The sequence below is a fragment of the Panthera onca genome, chromosome B1, assembly GCF_046562875.1.
Source record: "Panthera onca isolate mPanOnc1 chromosome B1, mPanOnc1 haplotype 2, whole genome shotgun sequence".
NCBI classification, from domain to species: Eukaryota; Metazoa; Chordata; class Mammalia; order Carnivora; family Felidae; genus Panthera; species Panthera onca.
The window spans coordinates 60033062-60047929 of record NC_138342.1 but is presented as its reverse complement, the minus strand read 5'-3'; the positions used below and the strand labels follow the sequence as shown (position 1 = coordinate 60047929).

At 41.0% G+C, this 14868-nt stretch overlaps 1 protein-coding gene across 2 annotated transcripts; it reads right to left on the bottom strand.

Moving 5' to 3' along the window:
• Window positions 1–2014: 2014 nt before the first annotated feature.
• Window positions 2015–14579, bottom strand: AREG (amphiregulin). Of its 2 annotated transcripts, XM_060654863.2 has the most exons (7): window positions 14494–14579; window positions 11903–12023; window positions 10631–10876; window positions 7829–8030; window positions 6711–6866; window positions 4065–4164; window positions 2015–2273 (listed from the first exon to the last, which is right to left on the bottom strand). In XM_060654863.2, the coding sequence occupies exons 1-6, from the start codon at window positions 14551–14553 to the stop codon at window positions 4071–4073; spliced, it is 879 nt and encodes a 292-aa protein (XP_060510846.1). In that variant the 5' UTR covers window positions 14554–14579; the 3' UTR covers window positions 2015–2273; window positions 4065–4070. The 2 variants fall into 2 exon arrangements, with proteins under 2 accessions (XP_060510846.1, XP_060510844.1); XM_060654861.3 differs by lacking the exon at window positions 14494–14579 and having other exon boundaries at window positions 11903–12221.
• Window positions 14580–14868: the final 289 nt, after the last annotated feature.

Genomic DNA, 14868 nt, shown 5'->3' with positions numbered 1-14868 from the left:
CCCCATAAATCCACTACAAATTAGAAAGGATAGTCTTTACAAAATAAAGAAGAGCCATTTTTCAGTCAAGGATAAATAAAAAGCCATGCTTCCCATCTAGAATATTCAATAAACTAGTTCAAGATATTCCGTACCATCTGCCTAGCCACCAAAGCCAAGAACTTGAAGGCCATCATAGATTTCTTCTCTTCCCTATCTCATTACCCACAGTCGTTTTATCTTTTTATTTTTTATTTTATTTTTGTTTTGAGAGAGAGAGCACAAGTGAGGGAGATGGGGAAAGGGAGCCAGATTAAGAGTCAGAGGCTCAACCCACTGAGCCACCCAGGTGCCCCTCCCTCCATAGTCATTTTATAATAAATCATTTTTAATCTATTAACAAATCTTCAAATACATGTTGTTTTTTTCTTTCCCCAATTTACCTTCTCAGCTTCAGGTGTTCATTCAACTGCTCCCAAGCCAGTCTCTTGACCTTTGGCTTTGGTTCAAGTCCCTCCCCCACCTGGTTGCCTGATAACCTAATTGGAATGCAAATCTGATCAAGTTTCTACCCTTGACCAACTGGCTTGAATGATTCCTCTGGCCTGCAGTATACTTACAGGTCCTAGGTGACCCTGCCCTCACTGCTTCCTTTATAGCCTCTGTTGACCTCACACTTTCGGTTTCAGTAATACTGAACTATTTTATGTATTTTCCCTTTCAGGTCATACTGTTTCATGACCTGGTAAGCTGGGTTGTGCCTATAGTGACCGCCACATAACTCCCACTCATCCTTCAAGAATAATCTCAGCTAGCAACTCTCTAGAAAGTCCTCCTTGACTCATTCAGGCCAGGCTAGGTGACAGCTTCCTGGACTCCCATGGATCCCCAGTACACATGTCACCCAATTATTTATTGCACTGTATTGACAAGACATACTCCCTCCCACCAACTGGCTGGCAAATGTCTCAAAGTCAGGACTTTTCTGTCTTGTATCTGTAGCACTATACTTGAATCATCCATAGTCTTTCATGAATGAGGTTGAGGAAAATGTGTCCTGAAGATGTTCAAGCAGAGATGAATCAGAGGTTCTCAACACTGGCTGCATATGGGAAACATCTGGAGAACTTTTAAAAATACAGCTATCAATGACCCACACCAGTCCATTTAAATAGGAAACTCTGGGACGGGGGCCTGGGCATTGAGACATCCAAAACTCATGTGATAATGCGCAGGTTGAGGCTGGGAACCAGTGGGTTAGGTGATCAGTGGACAAGGATTTGGAGAGAAATTCTCTAGAGAGAAATGAAAGTGTTTCTGCTTTAGGCACCTTGCATTCATGAATTTCTGTGGGATGATTGCTGGAATTATACAAAGTTCCTCAAAATGTGCCCCGTACATTATAAAGGTTGGCTCATTTTGCTTTGTGTGCAGGTAACTTAGTTGGCCAGTCAGGAACCAAAGTCTGGGTCATTCCAAGGAATTCATGTTCTTGAAGGAGCACTCACCACAAATGCACATGTATTTGTTTAAAATAATGTAAAAAAAAAAAAAAATAGTAGCCATGGGAGGAAAAGGAGGAATGGGTGTTAGTGCTTTATAGATTCATGTCATGATATTAGAGAAAGAAGGTCTCTTAATATGTCCTGATTCTTTTGAAGTGCCTCATTTGTAATCTTGACACTTACTCTTGTCTGTGATGATGATCATGATCGGGCAGTGGATTTTCTTTCTTTTCTAATATCTGTGTCTACTGTGACAGAGAGGGAGGACTACATGTTGATTTTATAAGTTTTTAAAAGACCAGGACTTGGAGTAAGTTCTACACAGAATAAGAAAGGCTGGTTTAAGATATTAGTATTTGTAGGAGGACTAAATGACTCTAGTTTATAATTTTTCCATGAAGAATGCTTTCTAAGAAAAGAAGTAAGTTTTGAAGGTTACAACGGAAGGAGCTTTCGAAATGATCGCCTAAGTGTTAGGAGAAAAATACCCTACAGCCTGGCAGTCTCAAAACTAATATTCAAACTCTCAATCTCTTTGCTTAAAAAAGTTTAATAAGCTGTAAAATAAATACACTTCCATTAAATATTAAATAAATTATTTACAACTTGAAAAAATACTTTTTATCTCCATGCATCTTTATGTACAGAAATAAGACTTAGCATAAAAAGTGGCAATTGAAAGTTTAAAACCATCAGAACGAAAAGGTTCCGCTTTCTTATGATCCACCGAAAAGAGGAGCCAGCGCATCACTCGTGGTTGTGACTTGGCAGTGACTCCGATCCGATACCCTGTTCAAAAATACAATAAAATATTAGCGAGAAGCTCTATTTCATTAGGGCTTTAAGAAAACATCCAAAAAAATCAGGAATCAGAATTTCTGTCCATTTTGAATGTCTTGTGAAAAATGCTAAGAGCTTTGCAGGGACAGACTATCACTTGGACTTGAATTCCTCTTTCACACCTGCTTTGGTTATGGGCCTACTTAGGTGGAGGATTACATACGCTGAAGCCTGTTTCATCAAATTCTGCCTGGTGAAAACCAACAACACTCATGGGAATTAGTTTTCCTAACCAAATCTGTGCAGTGGACATAATTAAAAAGAAAGATGAAGTGGCATAGTATATTTGTGATATACAGTTAATTTGGGATAATTAGTACCAAGGGCATAATAACAGTAGCTACCAGTTAATAGCTGCCACTACGTGCCAGGCCAGCATATTCCTTTTCCAAAAATCATTTCAGACCTCCTTTGAGAGATCTCAGTTGCACTAAAGAACCAAAAAGCTCCCTTTATTCATGGTGGTGGTCTTAGCTTAAGACCAACACAATAATAAATTCTGCCGCGCTAAGTACTGAGTACAGCCTTGGTTGGCATAGATAATCAGCCACTTCGTGAGTTACTGAGCTAGCATACTAATTCGGTAATAGGCTCAGAACATAATACTTGTGCTTAACCAATGCGAAACAGTGCTTCTCCACGCATCTGCAGTGTTCACTAGAAAGGGAAATTCTGGATTTAGTAGATTTAGGGTTTGGTTTAGGAATATGCACATCTAAATGGCATCTCAAGTGATTCTTAAGCCCATGAAGGTAGAGTATCGATGGTTTAAGGATGTGACATCCTTCCTGAATGTCTGAGAAAATGGAGTTCTTCCTTCTGACCAATTTTAAATGTGTCCTTGATCTCTTCGCCTGCTCTTTCTCTGGAAGTTTGCTTCCTCAGCTGTCCACTTTAGTTATTAATAAAACATTCCTCTCTATAGCTCCTTACCTTTCCTACAACATGCTAAACTCTGCCTCTTTCCAAAAAAAAAAAAAAACAAAAACAAAAAAAAAACAAAACAAAACCACAACAACTTATAAACAAGAACTATATCTTAACCAAGGTATATTTCAAATCTGTACCCTCTGCCCCCTTCTGACTTCCTTTCTTTAAAAGGATATTCATCCTGTTCCCGCCACTTTCTCATGTTTGTGGTCACGCACCCTGCCTTGGCTCTCTACCATGTGAGCTCAACCTATCATTCCAACCTTCTCTCCAACACCCATCTGAATTAGGCCATTTTTCACAAGTTTCTCAGGTGACCTCGTCCATCTCACAGTATGAATCTTCCTCTCCCTTCATAATTGCTTGTCCCAATCTCATCAGTCTTTGGAGGCTCACTTCCAATGCCTACATATAGCATCCTGTCCTGCTCCCTACACACATCCCATGGCACTTTGTCTCCTTCACTGGAAACTCTTCATATTCCTTTCATATGACATAATTTACTGGCCCTAGCATTCTGGTTCCTTACACTATATTCTATCTACTAAACACTAACTGCGTTGAAAAGAGGATCTGTGTCTGCCTCATTTTTACATCTGTTATGATACTAGGACATAGTCTTTTCTCACTATTGAACCTATCTCATGCTCAAAAACTAAGGCTTTCATGTAGCCAATGTTCACAGTGTATCCATAATTGAGGACACTTACTTTCCTCACTTTTCTTGAGGTAACCAATGCTGTATTTTTCAAAATTATAGGATATGATTTAAAGTTGTCTTTTCAAACCCAAACCTGTACCATTCATTACCTTCTGTTATGCTATGGCATGTACATTTCCATTTTCTTGTCGAAGTTTCTTTCGTTCTTCAGCTTCTCCTTCATATTCCCTGAAGAATCGTTTTCGAAGCCTTCAGAGAACAAGATATTCTATGGTCATCAAAGTTCTATTCATCTCCGTATTGACTGGGGTTTTCGTGAGTACAGGGAGTTCCTTTCTGCGAGTCCTCATGGACCATTACACTGTATCCTACACCAAACCAAAACTTAAACCCAGCTCTAGAATATTTTATAACTGTTCTTTTTAAGGGGATGCTCATGGTGACTTTATATAAACATATTCCCAGAGTACTGGGATTTAAGTAGATATGCCCTGAGACACAAACTTTCAAAAGGTATGGAACACGTTGTTATGTGTTGGTATTTTTTTTTCAATGGCTGACACATGATATTAGGTTAGTTTCAGAGGTATAACATAATGATTCGACAAGTCTATACATTATGCTAGTCTCCCCACAATTGTAGCTACCATCTGTCACCATGCAACACTATTACAATAGGGACTATATTCCCTATACTGTGCCTTTCATTCCCATGACTTATTCATCCCATAGCTGCAAGCCTGTATCTCCCACTCCCCTTCACCCATTTTGCCCATGTCCCCACTCCCTCCCCTCTGGCAACCACCAGTTGGTTCTCTGTATTTATGGGTCTATTTCTGCTTTTTGTTTGTTTATTCATTTGTTTGGTTTTTCAGATTCCGCACGTAAGTGAAATGATTTTGTCTTTCTTCGTGAAATCAATTTGTCTTTGTCTGACTTTCACTTAGCATTATACCCCTAAGTCCATTCGTGTTGTTTCGAATGGCAAGATCTCATTCTTTTTTCATCAACACTTAGCACAGTTGCCATGTGTTAACTGGAGGAAGAAAAAGATGGTATAGTTTTACCACGAAAGGACTTTACACTTGTACAAACTAATTGAAATGGTTAGAGTTTTTCCAAACAAGTTGGGTTTTCTTGATTTCTAAATATAATAAATACTTCCTTTTAGTTTTATTTATTGTTACTTTCTGTTAAAATTCAATTGTTTAAAACAGTCTTGGTGCTGTACAAGAAATTCTATTTTTGGTAGGTCTTTAGTCCACCCACTAAATGTTCCTACTAAAATCGTAAAAACTTTGACATGATGTTTGGGAAAAAAATTCAACTACGGAAAAACGGCAAAATGTGGCTTGGGCTAGTGTTTGCTATATGTTCCAAACACAAGAATATGGGAGAAAAGGAGAAAAGTCACTGCTTGGTTTTAGGAGTGCCAACGTGACAAAAGTTTTTCCACACTTTTCCAAAGGATTATTAAATATTTCAACCTGAACGATCACAAGGTTAAATAATTATTTCAAAACATCTTTCCTATCTGGCTATTTTTTCCCTTCTATCCTTCTATGTCAAACAATAATGATTCATCTGAGAATATTTTTCCTGAACACGTTTGCATATCTGGCTTGAGGTGCTAACAGATCAAAATAATTTCCAGGGTGTGCAAAACAAAATGAAATCACACATCAAACTCTATGTGCATCATAAAACAGTTTTTTTTTATGTGTCTTTTTATTATTATCTAATCTGCATCTTAAATAATAGTAAACAATGGCAGAAGATAACTCCTTGTTTCCTGAATGGCAGGAGTGGTAGATCATGCACACAGTCCAGTTGTTAAAGTAATTTACCAAGACCTAAAATTAGAATAATGAGTCTATTGCTTTTCCCAAGCTCTAGTAGCACATGAGTCATTATAGAGCCATTCACGCCCTCCCCCAACTTCCTTAAGTCACTGACTTCTGTTTGACAGACAATGCCATTTTGACATACCCACCAGTGCCTACTACCAGGAACAGTCTACTTCTAACATTCGTTGGTCATGAAGTGTGATGATGTTATTATGAGCACAGGGCAGATACTGCAGGAGTAGAACAGTGACAGAATTGTCCCTGCTTCCTACGCCCTGCCCCTACGGAGGAAATTTTTCTTTCTTTCCTTTCTTTCTTCTCTTTCCCTTTCTTCCTTTCTTTCTCCTTCTTTCTTTCCCTCTTTCTTCTTTCATAATTGAGTTCCCATATTACCTTTAACAATTACAAATAGGCGCACGTTCTATGTAAATCAGTACCGTGCTAGGACATTTCTAACTCCAAATTCTGCGTTTTAACAGAAACAGATGTATCTTTTCTTGGCTCCTGGTTTGAAGCTCTTTGTGAGTTTTCGTGCCAAAGCAGGATCTCTGACAACCTACTGTGAACCAGAACCAGGCTTTCATTAGACTCTGGGAAGCGTCCTTAAGCTTAAAGATATTCATAGTGGCTATCAACAGTCTGAGATTAGGAAGTAGCCATGAGTGGAAACAGGACATGAAACACAACCATCTGCTTTTAAGTTCAAAATACTTCTAAGCTTTTTGAAAAATAGCTTTACATATGAAGTTTCAATGGTGGCCGAAGTAATATGTATGTTGACCTAATTCTATGATCTTTGTCAGTGAAGTGTAAAGGTATGACCAAGGATCACATGTCACCAATAGAATAATTCATCTAAAATGGGATATAGTACTTTGTGACAGCATACTGAAAATAAACCAACCCGGCATTATTTTATTAGGAATCTTTAAGTTATGCCATACTTACTGGATTGTAATAACAACAGCAATAGCTGTGAAGCTCACGGCAGACACAAAGGCAGCTATGGCGGCTAAAGCGATTTTTGATAAATCACTGTCAACCATGCTGTGAGTCTTCATGGACTTTTCCCCACACCGTTCACCAAAGTAATCCTGATGACATCTGGAAACAACCCACATCCAAAAATTATAATAGTAACTGAAAGCATTCTCTCTATTTTAGCATTTAATTGTAACACTCAAAAAAAAAAAAAAAGTCATGCCATCTATTTGTATTTCAAAATCGGGAGACAGAATGCATTCAAGCCAAAGATCTATCAGTGTAAGAACAAGTTGAGATTAGTTTGGGTGTGATATTCCAAGAAGACACACCTTTTCATTCTTTGTGCTCCTTTTATGACCACCTGATGAGTTCTGTCACTTGTGATGCAGCTAATACATTCCACTATCATTTAATGTGCCAGTAGCTTTTGAGAGGAGGGAGTATAGAGCATTATGTGAAGAGTACCTTTAGGTCCTTTTTTTTAAAAAAAACGTTTTGCAAACCTTTTGTATATTTTTACATAGTTTGTTTTGTATATTATAAAACCAGGGGTCAGCAAGCTGTAGCCAGTGGATCAAATCTGGCCATTCGTCGGGTTTTTAACAGTGTGTAAGCCAAGGATGGTTATTACACTTTAAAATGATTTTACATTTTTAAATGGTTACATTTTAGTTGTAAGTACATACATAACCTCGACCAAAGAAGCCTAAATTATTTGCCAGCCTGGTCCTTTAAGAAAAAGTTTACGGGGGCGCTGGGGTGGCTCAGTCGGTTGAGCATCCGACTTCAGCTCAGGACATGATCTCGCAGTTCGTGGGTTCGAGCCTCACATCGGGCTCTGTGCTGACAGCTCGGAGCCTGGAGCCTGCTTCGGATTCTGTGTTTCCCTCTCTCTCTGCCCCTCCCCCACTCATGCTCTGTCTCTCTCTCTATCTCTGTCAAAAATAAATAAACATTAAAAAAAGAAAAGAAAAGAAAAAGTTTACAGACCCTTGACACTAGAGAAATAAATGGTTTTCTGCATCTAGGAGTTTCAGACCTCGTGTTGTAAATAGATTTCTTTTTAATTTAGGAAAACTTACTTGCATGTTACTGCTCCCAGGTTCTCTATATATTTGCATTCTCCGTGAATACAGAAATTTTGGAATTCTGCATCACACGGATTTTTCTTCTTTCTGTTTTTTCTATTTTTTCCATTTTTGTCTCCTTTTTTCTTTCTTTTGGGTTTATCTGAAGTCTTTTCACTTTCTGTCCTGTTTTTCATGGGCTTAACTACCTGTTCAACTGAAAAAAAAAAAAATAGACACGATTTATTGACAGCAGTCTCTCTTCACCTTGCATATCATCTTGGAGACATGGAGAAAGAAGTCTTAGCAGTGAGAGCTCATGGGCATGATAACCCTATTTTTCTCATTATTTAACCCAAATTTATATATAATAACTGGTTAAAGAGAATATCTGAATGGTGTGGCGCTTGAAAATCTGAACCTCCTCGTTATTTTATAAGCTTAGAAACATATTTTGAATTTATTTGTACCAGTATTATTACTATTGTTAATAGTATGTACCTGTCTAAAAAAAACGAGGAAATATCTTGCACATTTCTTGAATTTCTTATATATACCAAGTTCTTGGTAAGGAGCATTAATTTGATTAAACTCAGATCACGGTTGAGTGTATTGTTATCCAGATGCTATAGATGAGGAAACTGAAGTTGAATGAAGACAAGTTATATGCCCTGGGACATGCAGCTAGAGAATGACAGTGCTGGGGTATCAAAACCTGTCATTCCCCCCTGTCCTATGTTTTCTCTTGGATAGGTCAAGGTTACTGACTAAACTGGTGCTTTAGTGTATCTGTTGATTTTATATATGCATCTCGGTCTTGTGCTCATTATCATAGTTGGGAATTACTGTGTATTACTTGAGGATGGAAAAAACGGAGAATTATATATTAGAATTAATCAATTTTCTCCAACTCCCAGATTACGACAGGTTATAATTATTCATTCCATGGGGCTCATTTCTGTGGTCAATCTATTTGAAAAATAGGAATCTAGAAATATTTGTACCTGATGCTTCTGAGATGAGAGTCAGTCATCTTAACTCTTTTGATCTACAGAAACATTCGTTCAGTGTTATTGCTATACAGGGCATAGTTTTCCCACATACTAAATATGGGAGGGAGGAGTGTTCATGTTGGAGCTGTGTGTTTTGTTATACTAGTACCTGAATAGGCTTATCTAAGCAAGTATTTAGCAAACAGAGCCCAGTGAAAAGAGGAAGATACCATAATGTCATAATACCATTAGTCATAATGGTCCTGCATAATGTCCCATTAAATAGAAAACATTAGAAATATAGGGAAGGGTATCAAAGATAGAACCCTGTGATCAAGGAAGCGACAAATAAATATTATGAGGATTTTAGCAGGTTATTAAGACATTAATAATAGTCAAATTAGGAGCGATGCTTAACCGGTTGTGCAATTTTTATATTGAAAATTTGGTGATAAATAAGCAACACAAATTAGAATAAGTCGTCTAAAAGAAAACACTTTAAATGAGTATTACTGCATGTTATCAGATACATTGCAAATTGTAGACAGAGACAAATCGTCATCATGCTGAAGTGCTGCAACAGACAGCAACCCCAGGGGTTCAACAGCCTTTCAAAGGAGCTCACCCATCAGTTTCCCTGTATTTCACAAGGCACTAGTCAGTTTCACTGCTAACAGTTTATTTGTCCGTTTGAAACGTTAAGGACTTGAAACATCTTTAAGAGAACAGTTTCTCCTCTTATCCTTCCAAAAAGAAATATAAATGAACCTCTCCCCCACCTCACATAAAAGCACGAGTTATTGAACAAGCAGTAAAGTGGAGTGTTCCCTAAAGCTTTTTCCACTTGTCGCTTAACCCAGTAATTCTCCCTGTGGTATCACCTGCTGTCCCTTCACCAGGTCTGCAAGGCAGACAGAGGGGGAGAAGTCAGGGAAACTAAGGTCAGGAGAGAAGGGGCATTATGTTCTGCCTCCATATTGGATGTCTCTAGGATATTTAGATTTACTGATGACCTCATCTGTCCTGAAACTCCAAAGTAATATGAGGGTAACGAACAATACTTAACCTCTTACTTTGGTACTCTCATTTTAAGCAAATGCTCTTTTCTAAACATCAGATAACAGCAAAAAGGAACAAAACTATGGGTCACTATTATTTAACTAACACATGGAATCTGGGGCTAAATCATGATTTTTAGCAATTTGAAATCCATCCATAGTTGTTCTTTAATATTTCCAGAAGGTTATATTATTATTTTTGTCGTGTTTTAGAAACACTTGTTTTTCAACACCTGGGGTACTTAAAAGCTAAAGTCCAACCCCACTAAAGTCCTTCCCCACTACTTTGTTCTGTTCCCTTATTTGTGTTAAAATGCAGGTTTTTAGGGAATTTCTGTATGGGGAGTAGACACAGAAGCTGATGACTGGTTGATGTCTATGTCTGTCTCTCAGCATGGAGGCTGTGTGGCCCAATGGGAAAGAGCATCGGATCACCATCAAACACTGGAGTTCTCATCCTGGCTCAACTGCTTGCTGGCCGTGGAAGCTTGGGCAAAACCACCTCCTCCAGTTATCATCTTTGTAAAATGCTAACAATTCCTACTTGTAAAGTAGACTTAATAGACATTAACCATTTTTAGAGCTCCAGACATATCAGATGTACCCACACACAGCTCCTTCCATCCTAGCTTCCCCAAGGCATATGCAGCACACGTACACGCAAGAAAACCACTCCGAGAGACAGGGAATGGCTCTTCTTTTGAAGCAGCTTTGCCCATACAAACACACATCTTCTAGGCTATGTTTTCGCCTTATCCTCCACTCACCTCGGACTGAATCATCTACAATATAGCCAGATATTTGTGGTTCGTTATCATACTCTTCTGCATAATCATAGTCGATCCCCGAGGACAGTTCCCTACTAGAAGGCGTTTCACTCACAGGGGAAATCTCCCTTCCTGAGGACCCATTTCTTGGGGTAACCTCAAATCCATCGGCACTGTGGTCCCCAGAAAATGGTTCCCCTTTCCCAGAGGAGGTGTCGTTGGCAGCTGATCCAGCAGCATAATGGGCTGTGGGAGAAAGAACAACGGGAGAAAAGAAAAGGTAGAGCAGAGTGAGTGCCTTTCTCACCAGTCAGCTGGGTTCAGGGGAAATGTTTATCTTCTGATATCAAAGCTGTTATTGCACATGTGCTATTGTTTGGGATTGAGTCACTTATGAAAGCATCTTCACATTCTGCCAACAAGCAAACTCAGCTGCTCCAATTTACAGAGCTGCTTTCATCGAGGTTTTCTTTTCCACAGACGGTCTCCATTACCTTCCACACCAAATAATGCTGCCATATAGGCAAGTTCGTCTAATTACTGAATAGGTAATGTCTGTAGAGTCCCATCACTTCACACGCCAAATGCGTTTGTGTTCGCTAGAATGACCCATTTGAACGGATGGGTTCTAGATATAAATATCAGACTCTCTTGACACGTGTTCATATTTTTAAAAAGGTGACATACATAACTGTAAAACAACATAAATGCTATTTGATAGTAAGGACTCTTCCTGTCAGTGTTTCATTATTCTTGTTCCTACCTAGGGAAGAACCTGGGGGGGGGGGGGGTCAGGTGAGATTTGGGGGCCTAAAGTTTCAGGCCCCTGGTTTATCTTATAGGTCTCACTAAAGGAGCAACAGGGTGGTGCTTTTACTTCTCCCTGGGAGGGCCTCTAGGAAGGTAAAGGTACAATCACTAGACAGAGGAGATGGAGATTTTAGGCAGGAGTCAGCGCTCCAAGTCCAGGACTTAACTGCTCTAAGACTTAACTGCTCTAAGATCTGCGGAAATCGCTTCACCTTTCTGGACTCGGTTTCTTTTTCTGTAAAAGGCAGAATTTGGAGCACAGGATCTCTGAGGTCTCCTCCAGCTGGACTAAAGTAAAAAATTCGGGAACTCTCCGGCACCCTTTTCCTGACCTGGGACGTCAGAGGCACCTGCCCGCGTTTCTCCTCCTCCCCGGCAGTAACCTTGGGGAGTGCGCTGCCGTGGACGCCTCCCGCCGTGGGAGAAGCTCAGGTCGGCAGTTCGGAGCCGGGATGCCCTCACCTGAGCCCAGGATCAGGAGCGACAGCACCACGGGCGCCGGCGGCAGCAGCGGGGCTCTCATTGGTCCCTCGGCGCAGCGGCGGCGTCGCGGTCTCTGGGGCAACTCGGCCGGGAGTCGCGGCTGGAACAGAAGGTGGCGGAAGAGAGAGGGGAAAGGAGGGAGTGTGCGGCCGTGCTCGCCGCCCGGCCGGGCTCGGGCGCTGGACGAGCGCCTACAGCTCGCCTCGGGATCCCTCGGTTCCGAGTCGGGCGCGGGCAAAAGGTGTGCGAACATTCCGGAGGCGCGGCGCGCACCTGCGGCTTTATAGGCCGGGCGGGGACCCGGGCCAGGCCCGTGACGTCACGGCCTCCGCTGTGGGTGGAGGAGGGCGGCTGCGCTACAAGAGGTTACTACCCCAAAACCACACGCGGATGGCAGGCGCCCCACCTCCCCGGAGCGTGGAGAGCCACCGGGAGGAAATGGAAATTAAACCCTAGCTGCGAGCTGAGAATACGCCCGCTCCACATTCGAGGGTGGGAGTAGAGTTGGAGAGCTGGTGGCTGACAGTCAAAAGTCCCACTTTCTCAAACCACCTGAAGAACCTCCGTGTAGACTTTGGTTGATCTTAATACTACAAGTGACAGGGATTGATTAGAAGAGTTCCCTATTAAGATGTAGAAGTACTTTAAGACCAAGAGCGACTTAGCAAGGAGAGGCTGATGTCCTTTAACAGAGATTATGAAGTCCGTGAAACGGCTAGAGAGAGCGCCCCCTAATGAGGAGCGACTTTATTTATGATGGGCCCTTTATCCCGACCGCGAGCCCTTTCTTCCCCACTGCTGGAAAGCGGCCAGAATTTCAAATCGTCTCCCCTCCCATTTGTCTGTGTCCCAAGGTCCTTATCAAAATGAGGATTTATTGACCATCTATCATTGCCGAACTATAACCGCTTAAAGGATTACCTGCCCCGTCTCAGTCAGTAACCTTGCTGCTTAAGAATCATTTTTCCCTGTTTTACAAGGAGGACTTGACACCCCTGGTTATGGCAGAAACCAGATGGATTTAAGGTCCTCTGACTCTAAAATCTCTCTCCACTCTGATAAAGGAATTTGGAGTAAACCGATCTTTGTAAAGAGAGCTTCTGGGAGGAACAATACCTGGTCCTAAGTAATAACCACTGCTGGGAGGGTATTGACGTTTAAATGAAGGGGGTGCCCAAGTCTGTGCACCACAAATCCCAGGATAAAACCACCGGCTTTGAGGAAGCCCAGTTAGAATCTGGTAGGGCAGTTAATCCCAACAAGAAGAAAAAATGAAGAGGGTGGGAGCTGCTCAATTCGACTAACTTTGATGGAGACACAGCTCCAGAACTGGATTTTCCTTGACTTGAAGAAAAAAAAGAAAGCATCATTCTTCCTCTCTCTAACTGGTTCCTTGTCTTAAAGATACGTATCTCTTCCAGTGCAACAGCCCTTTTAGGAGTGTGGATCACAGTACATCTATCCTAATTCTGGGAAACTTTTGTGAAGCTACTTACTTTTTAATGGCATATGGAGGTCGTGGGCTAAATAATACCATACATTTAGCAGGATGAAATAAACAGTCGTGACTCATGCCTTCCCTTCTAGTCAACATTTGCTGAGAGTATATTTGGTGTCATCTGCTTGTTTTATTTTTTTATGTGGGGTGGGGGGTGGAGGCAGTAAAGAGAGCGATTAACTGATCACCGTTCCCTGCTCTCCAGAAGCTCAGTGTGGTGTGGGCCAGAAAAGTAATTCTGTTATGTCAGATGATAAGAAGGATTTGGACTGCCATGGAAAACAAGGATGCAGTTTAGTTTTGCTCCCCCGCTTAATGTCCTTACCAGCAGAAAGCTTAAATGGAAAGAATACCTGCTGACACAGTATGCCCCAAAATGGAAAAAAAGACCAGGAAGACGGCAGTGCCCATCCCAGGGTGAAGCAGGGACCTGCTTTGTGGCTGGAGGAGAAGATTCTGATTCAGACAGATTCACAGCCTTGCCCTCAGATTTCAAAAGATGGCAGGGATTTTGTTTAGAGTTCAGACTGTGGCGCGGCTCTCCTCTCAGGCTTCGCTTTTGTTCTGGTCCCATTGTTCCCTTTCCCTTACTCTTTCTTCTCAAGTGAGACGAAGGCAAGTTGTGTGCATGCGTCATCAGAAATGGTTCACTTTGAAGGGAAGTGAGTTCTTTACACCGGAAATTGCTTAGTCTTTTTACAACTGGAAATGTGGAGGGTGATGATTTCCGTTGGTATGGGATGGAACATAGAATGATAGGGGCAGATTGCTAGTGCGTAGTATGAGCTGTAAATTCACACCAGTTGGGTAATCATGTACAAATTCCACCACAAACTAAACCACCTAATATTTGAAAGACTCGGGTTCCTCATCTGAAAATAGAAATAAAGCTACCGACCTGCTGTTAAACAGATCAAATGAGATAAGATAACCTATGCAAGCAACACAAAATCTAGCATATGCGGAGTGCTCAATACATGGCAACTATTATTATTAGCCTTGGCATTATGATAGGTACATTCTATTAATCACATTGAAGAACCAAGTGACTCTTATAAATGGAGCTACTCACAGAGCAAGTGAAATAATCTTCAGTATTTTCAAGCCCATGAACTTTGTACCTACTTCCCATTAACACTAACAATTTTGAACATTTTATGGTTCATCATCGGGTACCATGGGGCGTCATAATGGTTGCATCACAGTGTAGCACCCCTGATGACTCACAGCATTCTGGAATTTGCACATGAGAGGAAATCTTCCCCATGTCATGTTGGATACTCTACATTCTGCATGCTAAGCAGAGACAGGGAGGAACAACTTCAAGAAATTCAAGTAGAATTCAAGTAGCTACTCTTTTTTATCTTGAACAATTGATGGTTCCCACACCTACTAGGAGGCTAAAGGCAGCTCTATGGGCCAGTGCTCCCAGCCAGCCACTCACTTT